Source organism: Siniperca chuatsi, linkage group LG22, assembly GCF_020085105.1.
Source record: "Siniperca chuatsi isolate FFG_IHB_CAS linkage group LG22, ASM2008510v1, whole genome shotgun sequence".
NCBI classification, from domain to species: Eukaryota; Metazoa; Chordata; class Actinopteri; order Centrarchiformes; family Sinipercidae; genus Siniperca; species Siniperca chuatsi.
In genome coordinates, this window is record NC_058063.1 from 9015112 (window position 1) to 9035020 (window position 19909).

Here is a 19909-nt window from a genome sequence, read left to right on the forward strand (position 1 = left end):
AAATCATGTGCCCTTGAAAACATATCTCCTGCCTACATCTCCTCTCCTACAAGTCAGTCTTCAGCAAGTTTCCTCAATAGACAATGATTGTACCTTTCGCCTGCTCTTGAATAAATATAGAGAATCACGCGTTATTGAAACTTCTTGGGGCATGAACAGTCAGCTAGTATCCCTGTATAATATGCAATTACTCTGAAATTGGCCAGAGAATGAAAATACAGGCCTCGTGTTTGAACAGTTGGTGATAAGACCAATTATCAACACTTCTTGATAATGGTCCCATGTCAATTGTTATGAACTGGTTTCAAAGAGTAAATTTATTTTTCCTGTTTCAACACATAGGACACGCACATTTGTGGAAGAGATATGCCCAGTGAACCTCTTGAGGTTGAAACATTTAATTTAATGCTCAATTATAGTAAACTAAGAGTGATTGTGCTTATATTACTTTGAGTGCTTTGAGTCGATCACAAGAACAAACATAAGAACTAAACAACAAAAGCCTGAAGTAAAAAGGGTTTCGGTGTCAGTGACTGTGCTCATTGTTAGATGGTTGAACAAAGTGAGAAAAAAATAAAAACACAGGAGAGAGACTCTCCAGTGAAACCTCTTCAGTGCTCCCGGTAGCTTTTCTGAGATTAAATTCCTCCTGGTAGCCGATCATGGTGCACCAGTTAGGGGAAAGCAATATATTTCATTACTGTGGGAGAGCACTTTGAGCAGATCTCACATTAAGCAACTGTCTCCTCATCTCATGTTTGAACAGATAAAAAGGTTATCACAAAAGTAAATCATTGAGGAGATATTTATGCTTCTATCTCCCAGTATATCGTGATGTTAGTATAAGACTGACCAGAGAAAGATGATATGAATTCAGCTTAGCCATGTTTGAGCAATTACATTAAAAGTAAATCTTTGAAGAGAGGCTGTGAAAACTCGCGGTGAACTCAATCCGTCCCTCTGGAGGAAATTGTTAAATAGGTGCCAGGGAAGCCCCTTGTCCCTTTTGTCTTATTATACTGTGTGAACCAGTTCAAGGGGAAAGTGATTTAAATAAAAAGCACATAAATGCCTTTTAACATTTCATTGTCTTATATTTGAAGAAAAATACTTACCATTTTTCAGCCCACACCCGTATTAAAATTATAATCATGCATAACACAACCTCACTGATAGCTTTACTTCTGAGGATCCTACCACTGCTAGAGCATCTCACTGGGTTTATACACGGTCCAATGGGGCGATCGCTTAGGCTTTCAAAAACTGTGATGAATCTCCTTTTTAGGGAACGGGAAGCTCACAGCTCACACTCAGCTGTGTGAGAAACAGGAAACTGCAAAACAGTCAATAAAACCTGATAGAAAGCAAGCTTTGAGACCATTTAATGGTTGAACTTTAAAGATGTTAATTTACTCGTAGCTTCCTGTTTTCTAAACTGAGACTTATCATGTTTTTTGAAAGCCTAAACCATTGCCCTATTTGAAGCAGAGAAGCAGCAGCAGTGGGGTTTTCAAAACTAAAACTGTTGGTGGGATTGTATTATGCTTCAATATGAATGATTATAAACGTACATTTAATAGGGTTTGGGCTAAATAAGTGAACATGTCCTTTATATTTTGTAATGTAATGCCCAAATAATGTTATTCAGGCCTTTGCTGTGGTAAACACTGTAGAATAACTGGGCCCTGAACTGAATCCAGTTATGATAAAACGGCAAGAGAAAAGTGAATACATCTTACTTTGTGTCTTCCTTTTTAAGCTCTCACATTAAGCGCTAATGTTTGAATTGCAGTGGGAGACGAGTTTTGAAATCTTGTGTCAATGAAAGCTCTTGAAGTTTAAAAAGTCTTCTGTCTTCTTAAAGAAGTCAGCGAAAGTTAATATATGCTTGTCTCTCTCCCATTTGTACAACGACAGCAAGAGTACATCATTGAAATCAAATGTAAGACAGGAGTTGGAGAAGTTTAAACACCTCCTGAAATAATGATTCTGTAATGGGCTGATATTATGAGCTGAGGAGCAAAAGATTGTCTTAGTTAAGAAAAGTTGTGGAGAGCGTGTGAATCAGCGTAGAGAAACGTGTTATGCTAGTGGATCCTCTTGAGGCAACAGTAGGTCCTGCATGATGATTGTGAGTCAGAGAAAACAGAGAAGTACTTTCTCAACACTTAAAGGCAGAATATATTTTAGAAAGAGTTATGCCCCTGAAAGCTTCCTGTGACTTTACTAGTTTACAGTATAATAAAATGCTTCCTGTGCATATTAATATTTTGATGTTTATTTGACTAGTTAAGTAGGAACAACAAAGCATTAAGAAAACAGAGTGATGAATCTGCCACCAAGCGTTTTGACATAGTACCTTTTCTCGTGACAGTAAAAGTTTATTTCAGCCGGCTGTTTTTGCTTTTCTTACACACACTCATAGTCTGTATTATCACTTGTTTTTATAGCAGTTAGACTTAGTTTCAAGGCCTTTCTGGAGAGGAATTAAAGCAAAATCCAATATTTTAAATTTTTTTTAAATAGATTTAAATTTTCTCATTTAGGTGTGTTAGAAAACTTGTGAGTTTCTCTGTTTCTTCTATCTCTATTCTTTCTGTAAAGCACTTTGTAATGTCTGATTTGAAAAATGCAATATGAATGTTTGCTTGCTAAAAAACAGAATGGACAAAATCGAAGCAGCAGAGGCCAGGATATCCAGACTTTTAGTTCCTAGTATGAGTCAAGCTCCAAAAACACTGCGTCCTATCATTAAAAATAATGCAACTCCGTAGACTCTTTCCTTAGACCATTCATGGCTGCTAAATGCCCACATCTTTCAAATATTATGCCTCTACTTCATAACACAGACTTTTTGTTAAAAATTTGTCTTGAGCCCAATCAGACACAACATCAGGGGTTATTTTCTATGACTTTATAAAGTTCCTCCAGAGCCACACAAGACATTATACAACTATTTGGATTAGTAGTATTCCTTTTGAGGAGTAAACTCCATGTGTAAAAGCATTGGAGTTCCTCTTAAATAAGAGAATGCTGTAATCTTTTACAGTATATCTCTGGATAATGTGTGAATATCAGACAGTGTGTTTCCCATCCCCACTGTTAAACATCCTTCATTCACTCAGCTTTCAATACCCAAAGTTCCCAGATTCACTAGTTGCCAGCCATGCTCTCGCCTGATATTGATTTAGGTTGTGAAACACAAATTAGACTACCATGCTGCAGTAAAAAGTTCAGCTCTAGCACACGCTGTCCCACAGTGACGGCTTGTAACTATACCTTTTTAAACAGTTCCTCATAAATCACTGAATTGACCACGGGAGGAATAACTACCTTGCCTCGCTTGATAGGAGGTCCCTATACAAAGCACTTTTATTACCAAGTGATCAGAGATAGAGAATATTACACTCGGCTGTGCTCAAATCACTTAGAACCAAAATAAATCACTAAAGGGAGATGACCAAATGAGTACTGAACACTGTTACCCTGACACATTGTCCCTATGCAAGATTCTTTTTTTACACAGAGGGATCTTAGATAGGGAATATTGCTTTCACATGTTTCAGCTGCTTAGAGGCAGAATGAATCATTGAAGAGATTAAGCCTGTGAAAGCCCTTTGAGGACTAAGTCCCTTCCTGATATAGCGTTCCTCCCTACACCATGGAAGATACAGTAATGTGAATTGGGTCACATAATGTATCTGTATGGTTCCCCATATCTAGTTCACAACTGGCAAATGTATCAGATGGTACAGTGGTAGACTCTTAATTACTGTATGTGCACATGTTGGTGTGTGCAGTTGTATAGTATCAGTGCTTCAGAATACCTCTGCATGTACATACGGAATGTGAGTTGTTTGTTGATACAGGCAGTAGGCACACAAGCATGAAAGTCTGACCAGCACAAAGGCAAATCAACCAATCCAGACCAATAAAGTGGGATTGCAGATGACATAAAAATTGATCTGGCAGGATAAACTGTCTGCTGCATCAGGGCCATAATTGCACACTTAAACAAAAACGCTGATAACCGATGTGTGTGTGTGTGTGTGTATGTTTATGCAACTCAGCGATTCAAATTATAGATATGAATCATTTTTATTCATCATGGGCTTTCCTTTATTGGCTCAAGAGCATGAGATAGAAATTTATTTTAAAGAACTTTATTTTCCCACCAGGGTAGATTTGGATGAAGTAAAGAGTTTGCTAGTGTGAGACTGTACAAACGGTTTTATTGAGTTTTGTATGAAATGTACTCTTACCCAGCATACCTACAGATGTTACGGGCCCATATATTCCCACAACACATATTCCAGGAGACAATTTGTCCCAAAATAAGTAATATGTTCTTTCTTAAAACATTACATGGGGTGTTGAATACATTGCAATGGCAATCGTGTGCGGTGCGTAACAGGCTTGTTTCCATCTTTCACTCTGATTTATTTCAGCTCATCTTCATGACAGATTGGAAACTGCCTGTCTTTCCAAAAAAAGAGGCAGGCTACCGCAGTGCCCGTGCCTAATGTTCTGATATGTGGGCCCAGCTGTCAGTCTTCATTCCTGTTAGCAAATTATTAGAATGCTGCCCCAGGTGAATTCCTCGCTCAGCATCATGTTTTGATATCTCACATGCTATAAAACATTAATACTAATATGTTTAACATTAGATAGAATTGCTTAGAGTCAAACCAGTAGTTTAAGAGATGCTGACATAGGCTAAAATCCAAAAGGAGGGGGGGGAATTGATAAAGAGGGTTTTTCCAGGGTATTCCTGCTCCTCCCAGAGTAGAGAACAAGCAGTTGTGCTTTGTATTCTCTCCTTGTCCAAATGTATGAGTGCTCAGAAAATGAAATTTAATGATGGCAGTGTTGGATCAGCAGAAAACCACTGGAGGCTTCAATATTTCTGGCTGATATGATAAACGAGTATGAGATTCGCTAATCTACTCCCCCCAGAAAGGGAAATGAGAGTTTGTTATCTCTTTTTTTCGCCTCTTCCACTGAAACATTTCTTAGATTTTAAAGTGACTTTAGAATGAAATGATGGAAGTGTTAGAATGAACAATGAATGTGCAAGTATCATCAGATATTCTATTTGAACATCCATTAGTGTGTATTATATGTGTGTGCCATTTGTGAGTAATGTGATAAGTTTGAAATATTAGTTTTTGAATCTAAAATTGAAATCAAAGTTGTGATGACAGATGAGACTTGAGATGACAGCTGACATAAACTTCCACCCGTGTGTGTGTGTGTGCGTGTGTGCGTGTGTGCGTGTGTGCGTGTGTGTGTGTGTGCATAGGTGCTACCTTTGATGTGGCCATGCGCTTCCTGTCAGAGTGTCCATGGAAGAGACTCCAGGAGCTGAGAGCTTTGATCCCAAACGTCCCGTTCCAGATGCTGCTGAGAGGGGCCAACGCCGTGGGCTACACCAACTACCCTGACAATGCTGTCTATAAGTGAGCTTCTCACTCACACACACACGCATATTTTACCCTTCTATTGCTTTATAATTGAATTCAGTTATTAAACAATCAAATGTTTAAGCGCTAACAGGTGTAACAACCAGTCTTACAATGAATATGCACACATTCTTTTGTATTTGCTTCCAAATCCATACACCATCTCCAATAATGCTACAGAAACACACTGACCCACACACACAAAGCAGGCCTGTAAATATAGGTCTATACACACAGTAGCTTAATCTGCATTGTCTAATGTATGCATTGAATATTACAGACTTTAAGTTCAGTATGAAGAATACAGTAAATACTTACATCCAAGCAGAGCCTTCCTAACACTAGAGCAACTTTGTCACTTAGTCCTATTTAGCTTTTTTTTTTTCTTTCTTTCTTTTTTTTTGCTGTGTTGAAAACATATTTTACTGAATTGTTGTAAAACATCAATTTGAATAATATTTTCTTGAAGCCAGCTGCTGCTCCTTCTGCTTCACTGTCACATTATTTAGAAAATATCCCCTGACTGGGTCATTTCCATGGGAACAACGTGTGTGATCATCATTTTTTGTTGTAAGCATAGCCATGCCTTTTACATGCTTGAAACTGAAAATGAATTATTGCATGAATAATGCAGCAAAACCATAGAAAGGTAATTACTCCCAGCAGAACAGTACATTAAAACTCAATACAACACAGATTTTCTACAGATCTACTTATTTGGCATTAAAAGTAACAGTAAGCTAAATGTTATGTGTCTTTACCACACTATTGCCACTATTTTTATATTTACTCACTAAAAAATTTTCGTTCTTAAACATGCACATTTTTTTCAAGTCATATTGGCTTTTTTTCATTTCCCACAACTTAACAAACACAAGGTCCATATACCTTACTTCCAGAGCTTTCAACCACGTCTTGTGGCCTTCCTCAGCAGATGGAGCTGCTCAGTTGAGACCAAGACTTGCTTTAAGCTCAATTCTATTATTTATTAATTTTTAAACATGATTATAGATAAAAAAATAATACATTTGCATGTGAATACTTCACCCACATTCTAAAAATTGGACTGCAGCATGAATCCTTCAGACACATCTCTAAACATATCCAAATGGATATACTGTACGGTAGCTACCCACAAACTACACAACTGACACACACATTAGTCGGGTCAGTTTGGTTGATGTTTTCCTGTTGCCTCCTACCACGATTTCACACACACACACACACATACACACACATCATACAGATGTACCCTGTAATGTATTTAGGGCCATAAATACTCCCGTGCCTACACACATGCATACACATGCATCGAACACTTTTCCAAATGGATTCACAAGCTACCTCAATGATGTGGATGACTCGTATACACAAGCGCGCACACACACACCTGCATGCAGTTCCACAGACAAGGACACACGCACCCCAACATGCACAATGCAGTTCCCCTCATATAAATGAGTAGTGGCTTTATGACTAATGCAGCTGTCCCCTCCTCCCTCCTTCCCATTGAATCACACACATGCAGGCCTCCCCTATCCTCCCTGTTTTTTTTCCTCTCCTATCATATAGTCATTATTTATCCCCACTCTTATGACTCCCTTTTTTATGCCTCTATTCATCTCTCTGCATTACACACTTTCCTTTTTTTAACTCCCTCTTTCTGCTCTTCATCTCCCTCTCCTCCCTCTCACTCTGTGTCCATAGGGGGAGTGCCATTGAAAATTTGCACATGTTTGTGAGTAATGGCTTTGATCTGTTTGCCCGGCTCTCTCTCCCTCCTCGCTTCACTCCATCACTCTCTCACCCTCGATGTTTTCAGTGCAGCAGCCCGCAGCCTGTGGCCTAAGCGTCTTCATTAACAAAATTAAAGTGTAATTTAATTTCATTTAGTTGATTTAAAGTGCATGTCACAAGGTCACAGTACAGTACACTCTGCAGCAAGAGGGATGTAAAATGTTCAAATATCTAAAACACCTGGTGGATTGAAAGGGTCAAATGATTGCTAACTAGTTCTTCCTGTCACTTATGATGGAGTTTTTTTCTGATTAACATAGATAGTGACTACAGTCAGATATGTAGGACCGTACATTGTTTCTGTACTTCAGCACTGGTATGCATTGTCGTGCTAAATAAATACTGCACACGCAGACGTTGGACTGGTAATCCTCTCATGGCACAACATTAAGTGTCTTGTTTATTTGCAAAAACAAAAGCTCTCAGTGTGTGTAAATATTGCATTCACAGTAACACAGCCACAGTAAGCACTCACCCCAGTTATGAAAAACCTGATTAAGATACAGAGGCCAGGGCAATAATAGGAGGCATTTACCACTAGCAGCTTGGATAATGAGGCGAGTATACATTTCGGGCTCCTGCAGGCTGTGTAAGCTCACTTTTCATGGGAATAGTAGGAATATTGTATTTAGGCAGGTACAGCAATATTTATGAGTGGCGATGTGGAGATGGATACAAACAGCTTATCCCAACCCGGATGTGCGCAATTATCTGGGATACACTGTGCATGAAGACAAAGTCATTATGTGTGTGAGAGTGATTGTGTGATCATCTTGCAGTGTACAGTAAGCCTTGACCTTTTTCTGTCTCTGATTTGAATGTGGATTTAAAATAAATGTATGTACATGACTGTATGTGCTGTTGGCAAACATCATTTCCCTCTCCCTCCACCCCTGCCCCAGGTTCTGCGAGGTGGCCAAGGAGAATGGCATGGACATCTTCCGCGTGTTCGATTCCCTGAACTACCTGCCAAACATGCTGCTGGGCATGGAGGCTGCTGGAGCGGCAGGTGGCGTAGTGGAGGCTGCCATCTCATACACAGGCGACGTCTCTGACCCAATGAGGCAGAAGTACTCCCTGGACTACTATCTGAAACTGGCAGACGAGCTCGTCAAAGCCGGAACCCACATCCTGTGTATCAAGGTGAGGAAATAAAAATAGGATCTAGTGTTTTAAGGGTTTGCTTTGAGAGTTGTTTACCGCTACTTTAGAGTTCTACAATAAGCCAACCTTTTCCTTCCCTGTGATAATCTAAAGATTCTGGCACATTTGCATCTGCTTTCTGTGTGGAAACCCGTGCCCATCTGCCACTAGAATAACATAAAACCAGCTGGAAAGAATTTCTGTACTTTTTGCGCTCAGGCTTGTATACATGCTTGTATACATCATAATCGGGGCCTTTACTAACCACCAGCTAACCTTTTTTGGCTGTCTGACATGGCTTTGTACACTCTTAAGTAGCATTTGACTGCAGAGTTTTTGGTTGGCTTAATCTAAGGTGAAACACCATAGGCAGGTAAGACATTTAAATTGACTAATAGAATTCCTGACGTAATTACCATTATTATTATCATGTAAGCAAGCTGCAGTGTGTGACTTTGTTTCACTTCTTTTACACTGCTTTACATATGTTTAAATATGACTGCCTGTATTGCAATACCTACCACTACTTACTGAAATAACAAGAATGTTAGCTGATGTTCAGCTAAATACAAAAAATAACATCTGGGTTTTCCAATAACCAACTTCACCAGTGTATCATGGTGAAGTAAAACCCTTCTACACAAAAAACGCATACATGCATTTCGATTAGCATTTTAATTGATAAAAAACTCTAACATGTTAATTCCCATCTCTAGCACAGTGTGAACCATCTCACGCAGCAGTGGCAATCTCATAAAAGGCTTGCACAGCTAATGAGGTTAACTTTTAAAAGAGGAAATGAGCATGCATTAAAACATCATGGAGTGCAATGATCACCAAAGGGAGCGCAACTCAACATCTAAGCCCTGTCTGTGAATTTCTGCTAATATCAATTAAGATTTATACATTATAATCAAGAGTATGTCAACTTTTGTCATTATTTTGTTCTAAGTTCTAATTTTCCAGTTCATATTTAGTAGTTTAGACTTGTCTTAAATTAACTAAACATATTTCCAGAAAGAATATTTGACTCCAGGACTAAATGGCTTCATTTAACCTCAAGGAGGCAGTTTTAACTTCAGATAAATGCTCTTTATCAGCAAAGATACAATGGTTATTTGGAGAGTCCTAATCACTTAAAAGGATTGTGTTTATGTTTGTGAACGTGTTCTTTCTGCCTTGATTTGGCTGTTTTTACTCATCCGATTCCACCAAATTATCAGCACTTTGTGGTCTGTTCCAGCTTTCATGAGCAGCCTCAGGCCAGTGCTGTGCGCACACTCCTTTACTAATGAGGACTAAGACAGGTGGTTGAAATCAATCTTGTTTAACATAGTCAGTACTCCGCATCCAAAATTTTGCTGTGTTACAGAGAGCCACTTAAAACAGGATTAAGGCATCTGGATTAAGGTCTACTCCTGGGATCATTTATACCCTGTCCAGGATTCCAGACCAAAGAGTTCTAGAAATGTTAAAATAATGTAAAAGAGAAAATACATGATAACGTATATGTAATATTTTGCTAATTAAGCTTAGGCTGGAATCCATAGCAAATTTAATGAATCATGTCAGATGTCAACTTTCCTTCTAATTTTTCCTTCAATCCTTTTACCCCTCCTCTTATGTCTCCTCCTCAATCTCTCTGTATTACCAGGATATGGCCGGCCTGCTGAAGCCAGAGGCCAGCAAGCTTCTGATCGGCGCTCTGAGAGACAGTTTCCCAGATATACCCATCCATGTGCACACACATGACACAGCTGGAGCCGGTGTAGCCGCCATGCTGGCCTGTGCTGAGGCTGGAGCTGACGTAGTGGATGTGGCTGTGAGTATTCATCATGTTTGTTCTACAGATCCTACGTTACTAACCGACATGGTTGTTTTGGATAACTAGATAAGGTCCACTGCATTTTCTCCTATTATGTGTATACAAAACATTATTTAAAAAGTGTCTGAGAGGTTTTAAATCTTTATTCATTATCATTAAACAGTCTAAATCTTCTAATGTCTCCATCAGGGTCATAATAGGAAGTCTGCCGTGAAACCAGTACCAACCACTATACACATTCAACTGAAATATTTATTAGAGGCTACCCACAAGTTATCCTAACAACATGAACAGTTGCTGCAGTATTGTGAAATCACTGAAACAAGGACAGAACAATTCAACAACAGTTGAGGCCAGGAACATTTCCTTTACTATGTTCACTGACGCATGCTGCTAGTATGGGCAGTTTCATTAATACAACTGGCTGCTATTTGCAGTTTGGGGCCGTTCTACTGTTGAGTTCCTTGTAACACTTATGAAAGAAACAGCCGACTGTTCACCGTGGATCAGACACACCCTCTACATTTGTGTGAATTGGTTTACTTGGGTAAACTTTGTCTTTTCACTCAAGCCAAGTAATAAAACATTTATGCACAGTAAACACACAAGATGAAGCATGCTGAAATACACTTGATAGGGCAGGGAAGACAGCCAACACCTAAAGGTTTTTGGAGGTAGAAATCCTGTCCCTTTTGATGGGAAATTGCTGTTTTTGCTGCTTTCTTCCCATTAATTCTATCTATTTATCATCTGTCATCTAGCTGTCTGGACAAATGCACGCATATGTGCACACAGATTTGCAGATTATCACGCCACACCTTTTGCTCCATGCATATAAAATCAATCCACTAAGGTGTGGACCCACATGACACACTTTCACAATGATTAAGGCTTTTAGTCAAACAGTATTCATATTGATTGTCACTCTCTAGGTCGACTCTATGGCCGGAATGACCTCTCAGCCCAGCATGGGAGCCATGGTGGCCTGTGCCAAGGGGACCAAGCTTGACACCGGTAAGTGACATGCTCAACATCAACAGTGGCACCAGGCAACAGATAATTGTTTCTTTTTAAAAGTATTACAAGATCTCATAGAGGAAAGGATTTTTAGATACATTTTTAGTAGAAGAGGGACATAGGAGCACTGCTAAATGTTATTTCATTATTCTCATCAGTTTAATATAGTAAAATCAATCATAACGAACAGGTTGGAAAGAATATGTTAGAACAAACAAGCTTTTATTGCAGTATGTAGTTGTTTAATGAGACGGAACATCTCCTAGATCACCAGTCTTGCTCAGAGATTATTTCTTAGTGTCTTTCTGAGAGTCTCCTGCTTTACATGAGGGGAAAAAAATCAATCAACAAATCAATAAATGACAGAGCGCATCACTAATTAAGTCAGAAAGACTGATGCATTCTGCTCAGTGATAATGTACACAGCCAATTATGAGAGGAAGATTGTGACACAAACTGGCTCAAGGAATGTGACGGAGTTATGCTTAAAACAAATGTAATTTATTAGGATTAAAGTTAACACAAATGAACAATGGGGTGTGGAAATCAGCAATGCATGGATGTGTAGCATGTGTGCTGCGGAAGTGTTGACAGTGCAAGCCAAAAGCTGAGGATGTAAGGTTGGGTGTCAGACGTTGGAAGAGAGAGACAGAGTGAGAACATAGGCCAGCTTTTATAGCCTGGAAGGCTCGGGTGAACTAGATCAGATCCCATGTTGGCCAGGAAGAGAGAGGCAGACAGAAGGGTGCAGTGTAGTCAATCAAATCGGATGCTCTGTTAAACAAAACATTCTTGATCCATGTTCTGCCAGGCTCTGTCAGAGATCTTTCAGTCAAAAGCCTGCTCCTCTACACTCTGGACCACCACTGCTTTATTCCATCTTCTCAGGAGGTCAACCGATAAGTGGAGGGATGGATTTATAATAAGTTCATTCCCCTTTGGGTTTGCTGTTGTCCACTGCATTCTGCTCATTGTAATTTTCATGGGCTGTGAAAAAGCTGAAGCCCCATCCACCTCTGATAACTGACCGGGCTCAGGGACCTCTGCCTCCCACAGCGAGGGGTGCAGAGTGTAAAATATATTAAAGCAACTGCAGTTAAAATTGAAGGAACATGAAACAGGATAAAGGAATTAAAACTGATGTGAAGTTTGCTGCTTAGTTATGTAGAGAAATGCCATTGGGAAAACTGACTCAGCTCTACTAACTAGATCTGATAGCTCATTTCCATTACTCAGAACCAGCAAAGCCCTGCTAATTCTGTTTACACTATATTCACACTACACAGCTAATGTACTGCCTGCTGCTGTTGTGCAGGATACTATTAACATTATAAGCTGTTTGTTGCTGTATGGTGGCTAAATGCAGATGCTTTTTTAATGGACAATTTGTTGTATGCCAAGTCCTCCATGTATTCTGCTCTGATGATGTAGGTACTGATAGTTTCCTGCCTCCGGGGATAAGAGAGACATTATTTCCCATCAGCTCGGTTTTTGATAATGTGGTCTTTAGAGAAAACCCTCACTAATGCCTGTCAATGACTAGTGTCCCATGGGAAAATGATTAGCCCTGATGCTAATATTCTGTAGCACATAACAGTCAGTGCGTAGTCAAACTCATGCCCACATTCTCTTTCACCTTTTGCATGTTTATTGATATATTCTCATAAAAGCCACGCCACATGGTCTGGAGTGGGTTCTGCAGGTCCTGCCAAACCGCTGTGGAACTGAGCATGTTTTTGTTGTGCTATGTTAGCAGGCTTGCATGTAATGCTGTTTGGAAAATCATGGAGGATACCTGCAAATTGTACTATTTTACATAGATCTTACAGTACATGCTTTCCCTCTAAAATCATTTGTGTATCTTGGAGAAAAAATAATAATACCTTAAAACATTTAAACTGTTTAAACAAAATACCAGGCTGAAAAGCAGTGTTTCTCTCTGGGTGTTTCCTGTTACACCTGTAACCACACCCAACAGTGACATCATAGTGTCCTGACACAGCCTGCAGCAAGGTGAGAAGTTAAACCATTGGTCAGCAAAAACAAGGTTTTCAGCTAGTGATGAGTTGCTCTTTTAAAGGCAATGCTCCTTGCATTTCTGTATCAGTTTAGTTGTTTTGCAGCACCTAATTTCCATGTATGAGTGGCCAAACAGACAACATGATATCACATTAATATTTTCAGCGCAGCTACAGTGGTGTTGTAAAGCAGAGGATGACCGTAAACATCAGGTCTTGTTGTTACTGTTAGTCCCTCAGGGTGTCTTTCAAAGTGAATGGGTTTCTTTTCCAGGCCCATTGTTGCTGCAGCAATATTTAACAATCAAACAGGGAGAAATCTGTCGTAGAAGAGGAAGCAAATTCTGTAATAGTCCATAAAGCAACACAGCAACGGAGCCATTAAGACATGCTGTGTTTTGAGTATGTAGTGTGACTTGTGCTTTGCAAGTTAAACTTACAACAGGTTCATTCCATTATCTCAGGGCACTTTTCATATAGAGCAGATCTAGACCGTACTCTTAAATTTACAGACCAACAGTTCCCACCAAGAGCAAGCACTTGGCCAAAGTGGCAAGGAAATACTCCCTTTTAACAGGCAGAAACCTCGAGCAGAACCTATAGGCTCTAGTTGGGCGGTCATCTGCTTCAACCGGTTGGGTTGAGAGAGAAAGGGAGAGAGCAAGAGGAAAGAGAACATTCATTAGCACAATGCAAGTTCCACATAGAGATGTAAAGTAATGGTAGTGGTAATAGTATTAATATTAATAATAATGATAATGATAGCAATAATTATTATCGTAATAATAACTGTAGCAGCGGGTGTTGAGCATGAACATGGTGGCAGTAGATGTCCCACAGTCATAGATCCAGACTTTGCAGCTCTGGAGGCAGAAGTACCTGCAAGAAGCGCCCGAAGGAGAGAGATGAGAAAGCACAAAACTACGGGAGAGAGAAGATGTCGACTTAGTAACATGCATTAATGGGATAAGAATGCATACAGACGGAGAGGGGCAGGAGAGAGGAGCTCAGTGCATCATAGGAAGTCTCCCGGCAGTCTAGCATAACTAAGGGATGGTTCAGGACTCACCTGAGCCAACCCTAACTATAAGTTTTATCAAATAGGAATCTACTCTTAAATGTGGAGATGGTGTCTGCCTGCCGAACCCAAACTGGGACCTGGTTCCACAGGAAAGGAGCTTGATAACTGAAGGCTCTGGCTCCCGTTCTACTTTTTCTAGGAACAACAAGTAACCCTGCTGTCTGGGAGCACAGTGTTCTAATGGGGTAATAAGGTACTATAGGCTCTTTAAAATATGATAATGCCTGACCATATTACAGCATCAAAGTAAAGGGAGAGAAATTCTCCAATCATTTAGACACAGTTCAGTTTAGTGACAGAATATCAATTTGTGAACATACAGTACCCAGAAAAAGTAGAGGGAGAGAAAGACAAGGTCGTTACTCAAGAGCGAGAGGTTTTCAAATGTGTCAGTTTATTCATGGAATTTCAATTTGCTTCACTTGAGACTACAATTGGGATGCAGGATGTCTACCAAACACACTCACACACACGTGTGTGCATACTTATACTCTATCCTGAAGTGACCCTGGTACATGCATTATGCATACACATGCAGACAAACTCCTTCTCACTTCCAAATTCTTTTATACCCGTCATCTTGTGCTAGTCTGTTCTTTTCATCTCTGCCTCTCTTTATGCCTCTCCCACCTTCCATCTCCGTTTGCCTATCTCACTACTTTTGTAATCAAGCGGAGCACTGCCTTGGATACTTCCATACCTTCTTGACCTTAGTCTGTTTACTGCTTTTCCTTCACTCCCTCCCCTCTTTCTCCCATCTCTGTTACAAAGCAATAATCAGTGCTGTGCAGTGTGCTCTGCCTCCTCTATCTCCCTCCCTCTCTCTGCTCTCATGCCTTTTCCTATCACCCCCACTTCTTTCACACTTTCTCTTCATCCTCCTCTTCTCCCCTCCCTCTCACTCAGTGACAAAGCAATTAACAGCACTTTACATGTCTATTTCACTCCTTCAAACTCCCTCTCTCTTTGCTCTTTCCCTTCCACTCCCTCATTATCTCCCACAGTATCTCTTTGTCCTGAAGGAATGGCAAAAGCAGCACTTCTCTGGTTAATTCATTTGTCTTTAAACTGTCAGTTTATTTATTCAGCCAGCCTTAGTGTGTGTGCGCACACACCCATGCATTTTAAAAGTCATACATATTCACAAACTCATGCAGTTGGATGATGACACATATTAAAGTGGTCCTTGTGTTTATTTGACACAGCATTTACTGCCTTTTCTCTTGCATCATTCATGGATTTAATTGATGAGGAATTTTCAGCTGCCACAACAATGACGCCGTCTAAGATGTAGCAGTCATCAAACACACAGAAGACTGTACACACAGCACACAAAGCATAGATATTATATGTAGGCACTCAAACCACTAAACCCAGACAGAGGGGCAGGTGAGCTAACACATTTAGCTTCTTATTTACCTCCCTCATCTCTCCCCTTTCTTCATCTGTGTTCAATTTCCCCTTCTTTACTCCCTGAATCTTCTCGTGTCTCATCTGTCTTCATCTCTGCGTCTTGGTTAGCGCTCATCGTCTCATCAACCACAAACTGTACGTGTGTTAGTGTGTGGCTGTCTTTCTACAAGTTTATGAATGCAAATATGCGTGTGTGTCTCAGTCTGTTTGTCTCCTGCATTAGTGAGTTTGTGCTGCTAATGAGTTGTATATTGATGGCACTTTGTCATTGCCAAGCAGCCATCTCAGTGACTGATGTATGTACGAGCATGTGCTTCTGTGCCTGCATGTCTGTGGTCTACATACACATGGTATAGTGGAGCAGTGATTGATGGTTTTTGGGAGTGTAACCAGCGGTCCAGAAAAAAACAATGCTGTATTTACCTCCAGCGTGATATACCAAACATCAGAATCTGCAACATTTATAGCTGTTGTCCATATTTATAGGACGCAGTAAAATAAACCTTTTAATCCCAGAAGGCAAGTTAGGTCATCACAATAGCAAAAGCTAATATAGATAACAAACAAAATTGGTGTGTTCGCTTCATTATGGCCAACTTTCCTGTTGGTTGAGACAGATACACTTGCCATCATTCCTCGCCAAAGTACTTTTCTGATAACTGAAGTCAGTTGATTCAACTTAACTTTCTGCTTTCATGGGATTTTCCAGCTCACACAGATGTGGTGTTTGGCTTATTAGACTTTTCCTCAGGAAACTGAAGGCTTGTGGAAAAACGTTTTCCTTTAATGATTGTGCATCCTTATTATGCCAGTTTAGAGTTAAATTCAACAAGTTTACAATACACTGAAAGATTACAGTAACTGCAAATTTGCTTGCAATTCAAGAAAACACCCTAACACCCTAAAACATACAACCATTTACCCCCTTGCTTCTCTGTGCCAGTTGGATGCATTTTTCTCATTACCATATCAGGCCAAATGTGGACTATGTGATGTTAAATTGAGATATTTCACAGCTACAGTAGAGTTAAATGGTTTTGGTGTCAGTTATCAGTCAGAGAGCTACAGTTCTTTTAAAGAACCTTTGTTTTACAACAATATTTAACAATCCATCACAAAAGAATCAGTCATGGCAGTTTTCTTTTACACACAGTAGCTTCAGTACAGCAGAGCAGAGTGCAATGTATCCACAGTTTTGTATAGGGGCAGCGCTCTTTGAGTTGTCAGCTGGGAGAACTCAGTTACTGCTCTTTGGTAGAAACTTGTAAATATCTGTTTTGTCCACTACCTAAAGGCCATGAGTACATGAAGGGGAATCAACAGCGGCTGCTGTCACATTGAACATGCCATCACTTCCCCTTGTAAATTGAGACTGTAATTTCACAATTGAAGCATAAATGAAAAGCTACAAAATGGTGTTCTCAAACAGAAAAGGAAATGGACCTAATTACTGACTGGCTTGGCAGGCAGCTGAATTTGAGGAGCAACCACATGCACATTAATTTCACATTAATTTCACAGTAGCTCCATTTCCCCGCCAAGATCACAGTGGAAGCACACAAACACTTTTTGGAGTATATACTTGCTTTGAATCATATAAATTCAAGCTTGTCACTCAGTTGTTGTGGAAGTTTCTCTCATTAAAATGGCTGATTTTTCATCATTAGCCAAAAGCTCAGTGGACTGTCATTTCTGTCATGGCATTAAAGCAGATTTTTCCTTTCAATATAATCAGCTTTAGCGCACCTTAACTAGCTGCAGCAGAATGTCATGAATATGAGCAACAGATGTTTTTCTTTCAAAGGATCACAAAATATCACAGGGATTTAATGAGCGGCTCGGATGCGGCAAAGGCAAGATGTAAATGTGGAATGAATTCTCAAGCACACTTACATGCTAATATTACACTTTACCTACACTGTAGTACATGCTTGTTCAAGCTTAAGTCCCCTTTTCTTGACTTAAAGCTAGGGTAGGTAATGTTGGAGAAACAAGCAAGAGACAGCTAGATTTTATCCAACTGAAAAAATCCCAATGCGCAGGTAGGTAGGTAGACACGCAGGTAGGCCAGCCAGTCATTTCATTCGGCCCAAATGAAATGATTGGATAGGCTTATTACAGGCCTGCGACAGCCACAGGTACCAGAAGAATTGTTTTTTTGTTTGTTTGTTTGTTTTTGTTTTTTCAGAGCATTTGATTTATTGATTGCTGTCAGGATGTAAAGAGAATTTCAACAATAACAATATTACAAAAAATGCTTCTGAAATACATTACCTACCCTAGCTTTAATGCAATTTTTAAGAGTTGTCAAAGTGAGCTCCTGGCAGATTATATACAGTAGAAATGTCTTTGCAGACATTTTGGTTTCTCCTGCTGACTAGTTTAAGAATGAGAACCCTGATATAGTAAAGCGTAAAGCATACTGTACTGTGGTTGGAGACACGTCCACACCTACCTGATGGGTAGGACTTGTTCTTTGCCTTGTTGTTTAAAAAAAACTCAGCATAATGTCAAAACTGGGACAAGTTTCACATCATGTATATCTTTTCATACATCCATATGATCCAAATCAACAGCATAAACCCAGTAGTCACAATTTGCTAGCGAGCACAGTTTCTGAGATGACTAATTCAGGTAAATGGCAGGTTGCTACATGAGCTTCACAACATTTCCACTATATTTAGAGTGAATATCACATCAATGACCTCTTTTCAATAGAGAGGGCACAAATGATCAGAAAAGTTACAGATTTTAGCTTTAAAGCTGAATTAGCAATTAGTCATTTCTGTATGCGTTAATCTCAGTCAATACGGAATATAATTATAATAAACCCAATTCAGCTCATTAATAAATCAACTTAATTATAAGGCTTTAATTTGTCATAAGTTATTCTCCCCATATTCCATACTTCAGATTTATATTCTGAAATCATGTAATATTACATAGTTTTTGTTGCCCCTCGCTACATTGTTGTCTTAAGACAAATAGCAAGCTCCGTTTCAAATGACTGTAGATCAGTGCTGACAAGTCTTATTAAAATGGTGAGCCTTGATTTGAAGTCACTTTGCTCTGCTCTGTTGCAGGCATTGCTCTGGAGAAGGTGTTTGACTACAGTGAATATTGGGAAGTAGCCAGAGGCCTGTATGCTCCATTTGACTGCACTGCCACCATGAAATCTGGCAACGCTGATGTCTATGAGAACGAGATACCCGGAGGACAGTATACCAACCTTCACTTCCAGGTACTGTGAGCCATTCCGGTTGTTTTTTATTGTGTTTGTAAGTGAATGATTTTGAAAAGCTAAAGAAGTTTAAATGCATTTCACAAACCTCTGCCACATTTTTAGCACCTTAGGATGGAGTGTGAGAGGTGGTTGGTGCATCTGAAAGGATGTAAACACAGGATTAGCTCATTTATATTCACTGTTGTTGCATGCAACACCACCTCAATGCACCTATACAGTGTTTGTGCACTTGTTTTACTGTAATTGACACTTTAACTTAGGGACCGTTGACATACAAAAAAGGTTTTATATTCCAGTTTTTCAGATATGTACAGTCGTATTCTGCTGACCTGTTTATATTAGCGAGTGTTACACAAATGCACTATATACCAAATTACAGTTTACAGTGGAATATCGTACTGGCCCATCTGGCCTTTGCTAGAAGAGCATCATCGCCATAAATTTAAAAGCTGTGGGTGTCACTACACAAATTATAGCCTTAAATCACAGGTTGACACTGAATTGCCCAGAATGCCTTGACTTTGTCTGTAAAAGGAGTAATAAAAAGATTAGTTTTACTCTACTCATTCATACTATTATTTGTTTTTCACTGTGGTTCATTGCAGGCTCACAGTATGGGGCTGGGAAATAAGTTCAAGGAGGTGAAGAAGGCCTATACTGAAGCCAACAAACTACTAGGAGACCTCATTAAGGTGAGACGTGAAGATATAACGTCACAAGTGCCTTTGTTCGTTTTCAGGGGTGTACCCATGCTGCACATTAGCTGCTTGCATAAGATCAGTTTTACCAGTCTTCAGTGCTGTTAGGTACCACAGTCTGTAGTACAAAGATGTATCTGGCATGTGTTTGATATTCCTCCATTAGCATGTCCCCCACTGACTGTTTCTGCCAAGCTGCCCCTCTTTCTTC

The 19909-nt window shown here is 39.7% G+C and overlaps 2 protein-coding genes across 3 annotated transcripts in view; one reads left to right on the plus strand and one right to left on the minus strand.

Annotated features, from left to right (window-relative positions):
• Positions 1–19909, plus strand: part of LOC122870500 (pyruvate carboxylase, mitochondrial-like) — a 292268-nt gene that overhangs the window by 241469 nt on the left and 30890 nt on the right. For both annotated transcript variants that reach the window (XM_044184729.1, XM_044184728.1), the window contains exons 16-21: positions 5303–5459; positions 8162–8402; positions 10057–10224; positions 11160–11241; positions 18840–18997; positions 19606–19692. In XM_044184729.1, the coding sequence (XP_044040664.1) occupies positions 5303–5459; positions 8162–8402; positions 10057–10224; positions 11160–11241; positions 18840–18997; positions 19606–19692 (893 nt within the window). The remainder of the gene's footprint in view (positions 1–5302; positions 5460–8161; positions 8403–10056; positions 10225–11159; positions 11242–18839; positions 18998–19605; positions 19693–19909) is intronic.
• LOC122870502 (leucine-rich repeat and fibronectin type-III domain-containing protein 4) overlaps positions 1–19909 on the minus strand; it is a 160238-nt gene that overhangs the window by 70101 nt on the left and 70228 nt on the right.